This window comes from Zalophus californianus, chromosome 11 (assembly GCF_009762305.2).
Source record: "Zalophus californianus isolate mZalCal1 chromosome 11, mZalCal1.pri.v2, whole genome shotgun sequence".
In the NCBI taxonomy this organism is placed as follows: Eukaryota; Metazoa; Chordata; class Mammalia; order Carnivora; family Otariidae; genus Zalophus; species Zalophus californianus.
The window spans coordinates 84,101,685-84,114,676 of NC_045605.1; the positions used below are offsets into that span (position 1 = coordinate 84,101,685).

At 35.5% G+C, this 12,992-nt stretch overlaps 1 protein-coding gene across 1 annotated transcript in view; it reads right to left on the reverse strand.

The window, feature by feature from the left end:
- DCDC1 (doublecortin domain containing 1) overlaps positions 1-12,992 on the reverse strand; it is a 468,564-nt gene that overhangs the window by 436,599 nt on the left and 18,973 nt on the right. The window contains exon 3 of the mRNA XM_027579679.2: positions 7,534-7,703. Coding sequence (XP_027435480.2) covers positions 7,534-7,697 — 164 coding nt within the window. The 5' untranslated portion in view covers positions 7,698-7,703. The remainder of the gene's footprint in view (positions 1-7,533; positions 7,704-12,992) is intronic.

Here is a 12,992-nt window from a genome sequence, read left to right on the forward strand (position 1 = left end):
CATCAGCAACATTACTTCTGAATTAGTTTATTTTCAGTTATCGGAAAACACTATTCAAGAACAAAAATTGTGATGAGATGTGTCTACATATATTAAACTATGTATAAATATAAATATATATATATACTTTTAAAGATTTCACCCATTCATTTGACAGAGAGAGAGAGAGAGCACAGTAGGTAGAGTGCAGGCAGTGGGGAGAGGGAGAAGCAGACTCCCTGCCAAGCAGGGAGCCCAATGTGGGGCTCGATCCCAGGACCCCTGGATCACAACCCAAGCCGAAGGCAGACACTTAACCGACCCGGCCACTCAGGCACCCCAAACTATGTATATTTTTAAGGATTTTATGTGTGCTTAAAGATGAAATAAAACATGTCAAAATTTAACCTTAAAGCAGTATGAATAAAAACTATCAGTTAATTAAAAACTATAATACTTTAGGTAAATGAATCTTTTTTTTAAAGATTTTATTTATTTATTTGAGAGAAAGGTAGAGAGAGGTGGGGGACAGAGCGGGGAGGGGCAGAGGGAGAGGGAGAAGCAGATGCCCCGCTGAGCAGGGGAGCCCAATACGGGGCTTGATTCCAGAAACCCGAGACCATAACCTGAGTTGAAGGCAGACACTTAACCAACTGAGCCACCCAGGCGCCCTGGTAAATGAATCTTTTAAACAATTTCTTTACATGATATAATGGATATGGTAAGTCACAGAACTACAAAGCTCAAAGGTACATTAGTAGATTAAGCTTTTATCCTTTTCTCAAACACTACTATACCTCATCTACCTATCAGCTTTTTATCATAATCCAAAAGACTGTCAAGGATAGATCTTATACATTGTAGAATTTGTAGCCCCCTTGATTGTCTAGACTACTGTTTAATTATGCTTTACTTTTTGTAATTTTTGTTAAATCTGGTTTACAATTTTTACTTCACAAGTGACAACTAAATAAAGATCTGAGGTCCAAAAGTCTAAGAAAATATGCTCAGAAAGTAGTACAGAAAATTATAAGACTATGATAAGATTTAAGGGTATAACTCTAGTTTTGACAAGAGCAATTTTTCTTCCCATTTCTCTGCTTTAATAGCATTAGTGGGTCTTAGTGGCTTTTTATAGAAATTCGAGGAAAACTAATAAAATCATACTTGTCAATCTCCTATTCAAGGAGTTCTACCAGTTGGTCCTGCTCATTGCTCCTCTGTAATATCTTTCAGCTATAATTACACCACATTGCCTTCATTAGTTCTTACCAGTCATTTGCCAATGGGTTTCATTCAGCTGATCTATACCCATTACTGTACATCTTTCCATAAGCAGGTATTTAATAAATATTAATCTAAACTCAGTGGTTACATTTTCTAGAACTCCTTGCATAATAACAATAATTGTCTAGTGGAAGAGAGAAACTTATACAAATAGTCACGCATATAAACTTATAATTATTAACTGTGATTAGTACTGTGAAGGAAAGTCCTGGCTACTATGAGGGAGAAATTCAGGGGTTAGCGGAATAGAGGAGGCCTCAACAAAGCTGCTCAAACTGACAAGACACATGACAGGAGTTCAGCCTACTAAATCCTAATCATTCCTTATTTCTAAATCATCCCCCCAAGGTCCTATATGAATTAATGTACTAGTTTGCATATTGAAATGTTTGCTTTGTGATTTGCTATGTAATTTCACATGATTTTACATCTCACTCTGCAAGGGTAAGGTCTTTGTTTTGTATCTTTTATACTTCTACTAGAACTCAACCAGTAATTGATATGCAGGACTTATTCTTTGATAATTATGACATCATACCAAAATGTGTCACAAAAATGCCACCGACAAACACAATTTTAGAAGTAAAATATAATAAAGCCAAAGCTAAGAGTTATGTCAGGTAATATTATTTATTCAACAGTTTTTCCACTGATTTTTTCTTTAAAGAAAAGCCTCAGTTATATTTGAGGATTCATCCTCTTTATATGCCCATGGTAGGTATCCCCTGATGAGCTCCAGTGGGTAAATCCTCAGTGTCTAACACCAATGGTGGTAATTATATTTCCTTTGTCCCTTGCAGGTTAAGTAATCAGCTTGTGATCCAAATTTGGCCAATGAGACATAAGGCAAAGTCGTCTGGGGAAAGGTTTTTTGCCCTAATAAAAAGAAATATAGGAGGGCCTGACTGGCTCAGTCATTAGAGCATGCGACTCTTGATATGGGGGTTGTGAGTTAGAGCCCCATATTGGGTACAGAGATTACTTTTAAAAAATCTTAAAAAAAGAGAGAGAGAGATAAGTGATCAAATATCCATTTTCTTTAGTTGGACGTTGTTGAGTGAACATGTAATGAGCCATCTTGCAAGTAGGAGGAATCATACCCAAGGATTCTAGCCAATATTCTGAGGATGGCAGAGGGAAGGAGCCAAAGAGTTAGGCTCCTTGAAAACACTGCTGAACCACTGAATTTAACCCTAGAATTGCCCTGCATCTGTTATGTAAGATAATGAATTCTTCCTCATTTTCTTCATTTTTAAAGTCATTTTCAGTTGAGTTTTCTGTTAATTTGTGCTAATAGTAGACTAACATACAATCAGCTCTTGAATCACACTTGCTTTACTTTTTGTTTTATTCAAAATCTTTACTAATTTTATAATGGGCTAAAGTATAAACTACTATGGTATTTTCTAAGCATTTTACTTTTACTTAATCAGGAACATTTCACCAGAAACTTCAGCATAAGCATAAAAATGACAGAGTTTTTATTTCCCTGCTCTTTGAAACACAAAGCATGCTTGGTGAATTTAGATTTCTATGGAAGAAATCTGCATGTGGCTAATAATTCTATTCATAAGTAGGAAGTGTGGCTACTTTGACAGATCATGGCTCAATAACAAACATGCAGGTCTAAGTCATCACACAGTTTAGATATGAATTCAACAGTAGAATAATGACAGTTGCCAAGGATTTGTACTTGCTGTCGCTTCATACCAGTGTTGGCTGTCAAAATGTCTCTTTTTCTTATACAGAAGCCATAGATTTTTTTATGGATAGCAATTACTTACAATATACAATGAAGTACATCAAATCTAACAACCACTCTTTAGCCCCTCATTACTTGGTAGTCTCTTTGTTAAATGTAGTCAACCATTTTCATCTAAATTATTTATTTATACTGTATATTTGACAAGCATATCTTTCTTGCTTTATATTCTTATGGCATTTAAACCTTCATGAAGAGTTATGTGTGTTTTTTTAATATTGTCATTTGTAAAACTTATCTTTATCCTATTACCATTTTAATGGTAATTAAACTCTCTAATTGGAATAAATACAAATAAGAAAATGTAAACATAAGGGAAAATGACCCTAAGTACATTCAATAATAAATCACCAGCTTAAAATACTGAAATGCAACTGATGAAAGAAATAATCCCACATATGTTTGGTGAATGTAACCTGCTATAAAATCTCTGGAGTACATAAAGCACAAAAATTTCATTAAACTTCATCAGAACCTTTTTCCAACTTGATGAAATGAATAACCTAAAGATATAAATAACTTTCTATAATTACTAGATAAAATGTGATTTAAACATCATAGAAAGTAAATAACAGAAGTGATACTAATAAAAGCAAACAATTCCCCCCAAATTTTATTTCCAATAGCAGAAGAAATTATATCTCTAGTTTGGCCTAGAAATTTAGGTAAGGGTATCCCAATTGCAGAGCAATTTCCAGTTATTCTATAACACATACTATGTCAAATTTTTACTTGGAACTTGATGATTGAATAATAAACAATGTGTTATGTTCAAGCCACATATATACCCTCTAGGAGCCATTCAACATTTGTTAAATTGAACTTTTTTACTTTTACAGAAGGAAATTCTAAACAAGAAGAGCAAGTTCTCTGGGTAAAGGACCCATTTGAGTATAGGATCATCCCACCCAAAGGAAGAAAAGAATATTTGTGCTTATGCAGAATACAAAGGAATAAAAACAAGGTACATCTTAAAACTAAAACTGGAGGAGGTTACAGATACCATATACAACGTTTCCAGAGGAAATGTAAATCTTCCAAAGGAAACAATATAGTCTTTTAACATTTTAAAAGGAAATAATACATTAATCTTTAGATCTGTAGAGATTTTGTTTTTGAAAAAAATTTTTGAAAAAAGTTGTGAACTATGCCAAGGGTAATTTGTTGGTAATGAAGGTAGAGCACTGAAGGTGTTTCCTTGCTTCCTTCACTGCTGCCATCTTCCCTCACTCCCTTTGGCTGCCCACTCCAGGCTGGGAATGGACTGCTCGTCTTTGGAATGATGAAATTGCTAAACTTAAACTGTCCCTGGAAAAGGAAATGTGACCAAATTTTTATGTTTAAAAAAGAATCTAAGATTCATTCCATGTAAAAATAGCCAAGGTCTAGGGCACCTGGCTGGCTCAGTCAGTAAAGCATGAGACACTTGATCTCAGGCTCGAGAGTTCAATCCCATGGTAGGCACAGAGATTACCTCAAAAAAAGAAGCAAAAAATATCCAAGATAACTAAAATGACATAAAAAAGTGAATTAATGGTTTAGGTCCTATTAGGTTCCTTGAAAGCAAGATTTGTCTGTGAAAAAGCAACCCATATAATATATAACAAAAAATTATTGGTAATTCACTTTTAAAACTGATTTAAGTCCTTATTTAGTGTACTAAAAATAATTTCTCCCACAGGGAACTAAAAGAACTGGCAACACACTCAGCTGCAAGCAGGATTTAAAAATACTGTAACTTTCTATTGTAAAAATCATGAAATTCCATCCTTTGATGATCATCAGCTAAAAATCATTAAAATACTTTATGTGTGGGGTAGAAAGAGATACTAATTTTTACAACATTCTCTTAATTTTAAAATGCAATTGTAATTTAGAAATCTTCTACTCAGCATTTGGAAATACCTTCTATAAATATGACAGAACTGTCCATAGATACCTGTTATCAATAAATAATTAATCCTGCCATCCATGTCTCAAAGGCTGGTGCCCTGTTCCAGGTCACCTGGGAATACATCAGACCATAGCTAGGTAGGAAAAGTTTCTTATTCTGCTGCTTTCCTGGAAGTAGCCATAGGAATTAGGCTAGATATTTCCAGTCATCTGACCTCCTAGTGGTAAGTCATAAAATGGGAGGATCAGACCTTCTTTGGCACAATATGTTGAACTCATTTACACTGTTGGTCATTAGTTTTCTTGCTGGAGGAAGGAACCTGGCACAGCAGTTTTCACTCTATTACAAACAAATACAAGAGAGTGACAAAGGAAAAAGATTGAAAGAACACAAGAGAGAAGAGTCGATAATGTGAATACAATATAGAATAAATTAATAGCACTGGGTAATAACATGAGAATAAAGTGACCAGTCACTGTATGGCTTGCAATGAATGAATTTAATACATGTGGGCATATTTTGTAAAACATACAGTGTGTTTAGTGAAAAGAAACATAATCTCTTGTGATATAAGTAAAGGAAAAACAAATTGACTATATTTTAATAATTATTTCTCATAAAAAGATCACACAAACGTTGGAAGAAAGGTGGCAAGGAAAACAAGAATGAGACAAGAAAAGTTTTAACCTCAATCAGGGGGAAAATGTCTTTATTCATAGAGAAAATTGCCTCTCTCTGATAATCCTATTAATGCCAACGGATCTTAGATTACCATTAGCCTTTATGAACCTGACCCCTTTCAGGTTGAAACTCATCATTTTCTTTTTCATGAAAGTTAAAGATCTCTGGGCATTATCTTTTTGACTTTCCATTCAATTACCAAGAAAATGTTTACTTTATTTTCCAGGTGCATTATAATCAAAGTTGATGGTAACAGGTAATAGTGGCAAAAAAGAAGTCAGGATTCAGACAAAGAAATATGAGTAGCACATTGAAATAAACTATAAAAAAACAGATGATAGGAAGGTGTCACATGAAAAGAAAGACTGACATTAAAAAAAGGACAAATAAGGCCAAAGTTAAAAAGAATCAGAATCAAAGAAAGAAAATGAGAAGCAGAAACTATATAAATGAAATTATAGTTAACTCTAACAAAAAAAAATCTAAAACTACACAAAAGATAGTTGGAATAAAAAGCACTATTTTAAAAAGGAAAGTTGATAAAAACAAATTCTAAAGGGAATAAAAATGTGTAAATACACATTATATTAGCAATGGCATTTGTAGAAAGGAATACTTAAAATCTTATTTAGAAATTGTTTTCCATTGTCTTATTGGAAAGAACACTTTCATGAACAACGTACATCTCTACAGTATAACTATACTGGGTAATGATGTTCTAAAAAATTATCTAGGCATATAGCTAGTACACTGGATAAATAACCTCAGACACTGCTAATATGGACTCAGAGGTCAGAGGAATAAAGCAAAACAAAAATTAGCTAAATTTCACTTTCACCTAAATTTACCAACAAACAAAAAACAAACTGTTTCAAGATATAAATGTAAACTGGCATTTTTATAGGAGATTAACATAATTCTTAATTTATTAATATTTTCTTTAATGCTCTTATAGTATATGTTTTCTATTTAACATTAAGACTATGACATCACATTTAGCCATCCTATAGTTTATCAAAACCTGATAGGGGCGCCCAGGTGGCACCACAGTTGGTTAAGCGTCCAACTCTTGGTTTCGGCTCAGGTCATGATCTCAGGGTTGTGAGACTGAGCCCTGCATCAGGCTCTGTGCTGGGCATGGAGCCTGCTTGGGATTCTTTCCCTTTCCCTCAGGCCCTCCCCCACCTCCTCCACCCCCTCCTGGTGTGCTCTCTCTAAAATAAATAAATAAATCTTAACACACACACACACACACACACACACACACACACACACACACACACACACACACACACACACACACACACCTGGCAGATACTTTTTCATCCTTTCACTTTCTAATGGAGAAAAAAACACAGGAAAAATACCTCTGTCTCCTCTGCTTTGCATTTCTGAGAAGTGTGGTATGATATAGCAGTTTAAAGTTCTGGCTGTGGAGTTAGATCCACATGGGTTCAAACCGTACATTCTCTACCTACAAGCTCTGTAATCTTGGTCAAGTTAATTGACCTATCTAGGTCTTTGTTTCTTCCTTGGTAAAATGTAAATGTTTAAATACTACCTGGCTTATATTCCCCCCAAGGTTGTTTGGAGAACTAAATTGATAACAATGCAGGTTAAGTGCTTAGCATGGTGACTGGCATAGAGCAAATATTATCTGCCCTGCCATTATCATTTTTATCATTATGCTACTGTCCAAGTCAAACTCCAGGGATAATTTCTGTTTATTGCCTCATCTACCTTTTTTCTTCCCGTAGAATAAAAGAAATTGAAGGGCTCTAATCCAGACAACAACCTTCATAGCCCATCATATCTCCAAGTTATTATTGACATCATCTCCACAAAATATTGAGCATTTACATAGACAACTTTGTGTAAGCACTTTATCTCCTTCAGGATTCAGTTTAAGCTGCTGAAGTAATATTCTTACCTTGGTAAATCTTTTGAAATACATTTATAAGTTGGGTGAATGGTATTTCCACTGAAGGTGCCTTCAGCGTTGCTCTGCTGGGATACCTCCATGGCATTAGTCAAGGGTGATAAAGAACACTGAGAAAGTGATGCTCTGTGATCATCTGTTTCTCTTTTTGCCATTTTCAGCTAAAAATGAGGAAGAATGTTATTTAATTTAAAGATAAAACTCTCCAGGGTTATAAATTGAGGGTGGGCATTAATCACAATTTATTTCTCATCATGTTCTAGACTATGCAGCAGTTGCTAAATGTGAGATCTCATGATTAAAAAACAAAACAAAACAGGGATGAAAGCCTAAAGGAAAACAAAAGTATGAATCTAAATCTTTGAACAGTATAATCCTGGGGCACCTGGCTGGCTCAGCCGGTAGAGCATGCCATTCTTGATTTGTGAGTTTGAGCTTCATGTTGGGTGTAGAGATTACTTTTTTTTTTTTTTTTTTTGAGAGAGAGAGAGAGAGAGAGAGAGAGAAGAGCAGAGGGAGAGGGACAAGCAGATGCGGGGCTCGATCCCCCCAATCCTGAGATCATGACCTGAGCTGAAACCAAGAGTCTGACGTTTAACTGACTGAGCCACCCAGGGGCCCCAGGAATGCAATTTTAAATAGGTTTGTCAGCATAGGCCTCATTGAGGTGATAAAATCTTGGCAAAGACTTGAAAGAGGGTCTTTGTTGTCTGCAGTTGAATCTCATCCCGAAACTCCTGATATTCCTTGAACTAAACTGCTTTCCAGAAAAGCAAGTTAGCTAGTTAGCAAGTTGCTAGATTATTGTTAATTAAGCGTATGGAAGAATGAAAGAACTATAATATAATTTAAACTCACAGGTATTATGGAAAAATACATACCTGTAATACATAAGATCATGTCTTTGTCTCCCACTTTCTAGCTATGGGACCATGAGTATTATAGCCTTTCTGAGCTTTAATCCTCCCATTGGCAAAACTGGTTATCTACATGGTTATAAGGATTAAATAAATAAAATGGTGAACATGAAAGCATCCGGCACGGTGCTTGGCATATGGTAGACATTCATGAAGTGTTAGGTGAATCCAAATCTATATCAATATAAGAAAAGGTATCTGTTTCTCCATACTTTAATAAGGAAAGGTGCTATTCTCTGCCCAGCACTCCTCTCATATTCCAACTGAAGACCAAAGGGCTGTTGGCCTTCACACTGTCCCTCTCCCTTTAAGCTTCTCCCAGCAGGAGGAACAAGTTTCTCTCAGGCTTCTATAACAACCACTGCTTGTTCAGTTTCTTCATAGGTTGAGTCTTCTTAATTGAGGAATGCTTATAAGTGAAAAACTCTAGCTGTGTATAGCAAGGCAAAATTGTATGATTACAAAGTAAATCACCTTGCAGAATGAAATCATTTGACTGCCCTGGTGTGTTTATTATATAGTCCGATTATTAAAAACTAAGAAAATTTGCATCAAACTATAACTCTTGAAATATAGAAATACTTTTACTTTTTACTTATGCACGATTACAGTCCTAATCTTCACTAAAAGAAGCAATCATTTGAGTGATGGTATAGTTTTACTTTCCATGTAAAAGAGTTTCAGGAGGCCTTTCGGTGGAATGAATTATATAAGTGTGAAATCATTACCACTATTAAATGCAATATTTCTTTTATAATGTTACGATAAAAACAGTGTTATCCTCACTAAAAGCAGAACATATAACAGGTTAAGTAGAATATGCAGAATAGAATAAGTTTGCAGATAACATTCATGCACATTACTAATTAAATGAAAACTAATTGTTAATTAGAAATTAAAGAAATAAAAATGTGTTAATTTTAATTTGACTGACATTACTATGGTATTTTAGCGAAGTACAGGTAAAGGCACTGCCTTATGTTTTATTAACACATGCATAGTTTATTTACTGACACACTAAAAACCACTATTTTTTTTACTTTCCATCTCTTAATCATTTTACATGAATAGAAGCTCTCACTCATCCCCACCTCTAGATCTGCTCTTCCACCTTTTTTTTAAAAAAGGCATTCAAGCACACAGTGGTTAGAGGCCTGGACTCTGGAGCCAGAGTGTCTGGAATTACATCCCCACTGCCCACTTACTAGCTGTGACACTTTGGACAAGTCACGTAACATCTTTCTGCATCAGTTTCTTCATTTGTAAGAAAGGGTTGAGAATAGTAGCCACTTCATAAAGTTGATGTGCTCACACATAGTAGGTAAAATGTGTCAGCTACAGAAGAGAAAAGGTCTAATGGACTTCAAGTTGGGGTACTAACTACCAATAATAAAACAGTACATGGGGCTTTCCAAGGGGCAAGTAAGTGTGGATAGTTATAAGCAAATCAATGTCCAGATCATTGCCTTCCATATATATGGTTTCTTAAAGAAAGCCTAAAAAAGACTTTCAAGCATAAAAGATAAAATTCTGTAGAAGAAATGCAGTGGAAATAAAAGTTTATGGAGAAGGGCGCCTGGGTGGCTCAGTTGGTTAAGTGTCTGCCTTCAGCTCAGGTCATGATCCCAGAGTCCTGGGATCGAGTCCTGCACTGGGCTCCCTGCACAGTGGGAGTCTGCTTCTCTCTCTGTCCCTCACACTGCTCCTGAGCTCTCGTTCTCTCAAATAAATAAAATCTTAAAAAAAAAAAAAGAAACAGCTGTACTTTAAAACTAAACTATGAGAAAAAAGATGTGAGCACGCACATGCATAAGTGCCATGTCATCCCCTACCCAAAAATGTACCCAGGTCTCTAGATCTAACTTCTAGTTTGTGAGAAATACTGTATGTAGAAAAACGTGTTAAATGACATGACACTGAAAATAAAGATGGAGAAATGTTACAAGTGAAAAGAGACTAAGAATTATATCAACCAAACACAATTCTTAAACCTTATTTAGATTCCAATTTGAACTAACTTTTTTTTTTTTAGATTTTATTTATTGATAGAGAGAGAGACAGTGAGAGGGGGAACACAAGCAGGGGGAGTGGGAGAGGGAGAAGCAGTCTTCCCGTGGAGCAGGGAGCCCAATGCGGGGCTCGATCCCAGGATTCTGGGATCATGACCTGAGCCAAAGGCAGACGCTTAATGACTGAGCCACCCAGGTGTCCCGAACAAACTAACTTTAATAAGACAAATTTTTGAGGCAATTGTTGACATTTGAACACAAACTGGGTATTATAGATACTAAGGAAATTATTTTATTGGTTATGAATAAATGGTATTGTTATATATATTATCTGTTAAAAATTAATTGGGCATATTTGTCTTCATAAGTTATTTGCTATTGGGTACAACACTCAATTTTGGGTATTATGGGTAATGGTATTATGGCAAATAGGGGTGCCTGGGTGGCTCTGTTGATTAGGCATCTGACTCTTGATTACAGCTGGGGTCGTGATCTCAGGGTTGTGGGACTGAGCCCATGTCAGGCTCTGCTTGTGCTCTCTCACCCTTCCTCTACATACATACATACATACATACATAAAATCTTTAAAAAAATGGCAAATAACCATTTTATGCTTGTGATTTAAAAAATATATTATCTGTTAGAAATACAAACCAAAGTGGTTTTTTTTAAAGATTTTATTTACTTATTTGAGAGAGAGTGAAAAAGAGCATGTGTGCGTGAGGGGGAGGGGCAGAGGGAAAGGAGAAGCAGACTCCCCGCTGAGAAGAGCCTGATGTGGGGCTCCATCCCTGGACCCTGGGATCATGACCTGAGCTGAAAGCAGATGATTAACCGACTGAGCCACCCAGATGCTCAACATTTCTTATGAGTGTCATCATCCCATTTGTTTTCTTATCTTGTATAGCAGAATTGAATATTCAAACTCACATTATATGGTGCCTTCTAGTGGGCTGGAGATAGAAGGAATAAAGGAAAGCACTCATGTGGCAGAAAGTTATAAAGCAAGAAGACAAGAAGTATGGAAATACCATCATCTTAAAAGGCTTCATATCTGGTAATTCCACTACTGGGTATTTACTCAAAGAAGACACTAATTTGAAAAGAAAAAATGGAAGCCCTGTGTTTATTACAGCATTATTTACAATAGCCAAAGTATGGAAGTAACCCAAGTGTCCATCCATAGATGAATGGATAAAAATCTACCCATAGATTAATGGATTAAAATATGGAATGGAATATTAGCCATAAAAATGAATGAAACCTTGCCATTTGCAACAACATGGATGGACCTAGAGGATATTAATGCTAAGTGAAATAAGTCAGTCAGAGAAAGAAGAACATATGATTTCACTCGTATATGGAATTTAAGAAAACAGGGAGGCCTGGATGGCTCAGTCAGTGGAGCATGTGACTCTTGATCTCGGGGTCATGAGTTCAAACCCCATGTTGAGCATAGAGAGTACTTAAAAGAAAAAAAAAAGAAACAAAACAAATGAACAAAGGAAAAAGAGACAAACAAAAATACAGACTCTTAAATACAGAGAACAAACTGTTGGTTGCCAGAGTGAGGTAGGTGGAAGTATAGGTGAAAGAAATGAAGGGGATTAAGAGTACACTTAACTTGATGAGCACTGAGAAATATATACAATTGTTAAATCATTATAATGTAAACCTGAAACTAATCTAACTGTATATTAATTATACTTGAATTTAAAAAAAAATTACTACTTACATTAGCATTCAAAAATGAAATATTGAACTCTGAAACAAATAATACATTATATGTTAAAAAAAAAAAGAAGATAGCAGGAAGGGAAAAATGAAGGGGGCGAAATTGGAGGGGGTGACGATCCATGAGAGATTATGGACACTGAGAAACAAACTGAGAGTTCTAGAGAGGAGGGGGGAGGGGGATGGGTTAGCTTGGTGATGGGTATTAAGGAGGGCGCATACTGCATGGAGCACTGGGTGTTATACACAAACAATGAATCATGGAACACTACATCAAAAACTAATGATGTAATGTATGGTGATTAACATAACATCATAAAAAAATGAAATATTGAAGTATAAATCTAATAAAGTATGTACAAGATCTATATGAGAAATACCTAAAAAGCCCAGAAATACATCCACATAAGAATAGACCCACACTTATCTTTGACAAAGGAGCAAAGTCAATACAATGGGATAAAGATAATCTTTTCAACAAGTAGTACTAGAGCAACTGGACATGCACTTGAAAACAAAACAAAAAAAGAATCTAAACACAGACCTCATATCCTTCACAAAAATTAGCTCAAAATGAATCAAACTAAATGTAAAACAAAACTATAAAACTCCTAGAATATGAAATAGGGGAAAACATAGATGACTTTGGGTATGGCAATGACTTTTTAGCTATAGCACCAAAGGCACAATCTATGAAAGAAATAACAGAATAGACTACCTCATTAAAATAAAAAATTTCTGGGACACCTGGCTGGCTCAGTTGGTAGAACATGAGACTCTTGATCTCAGG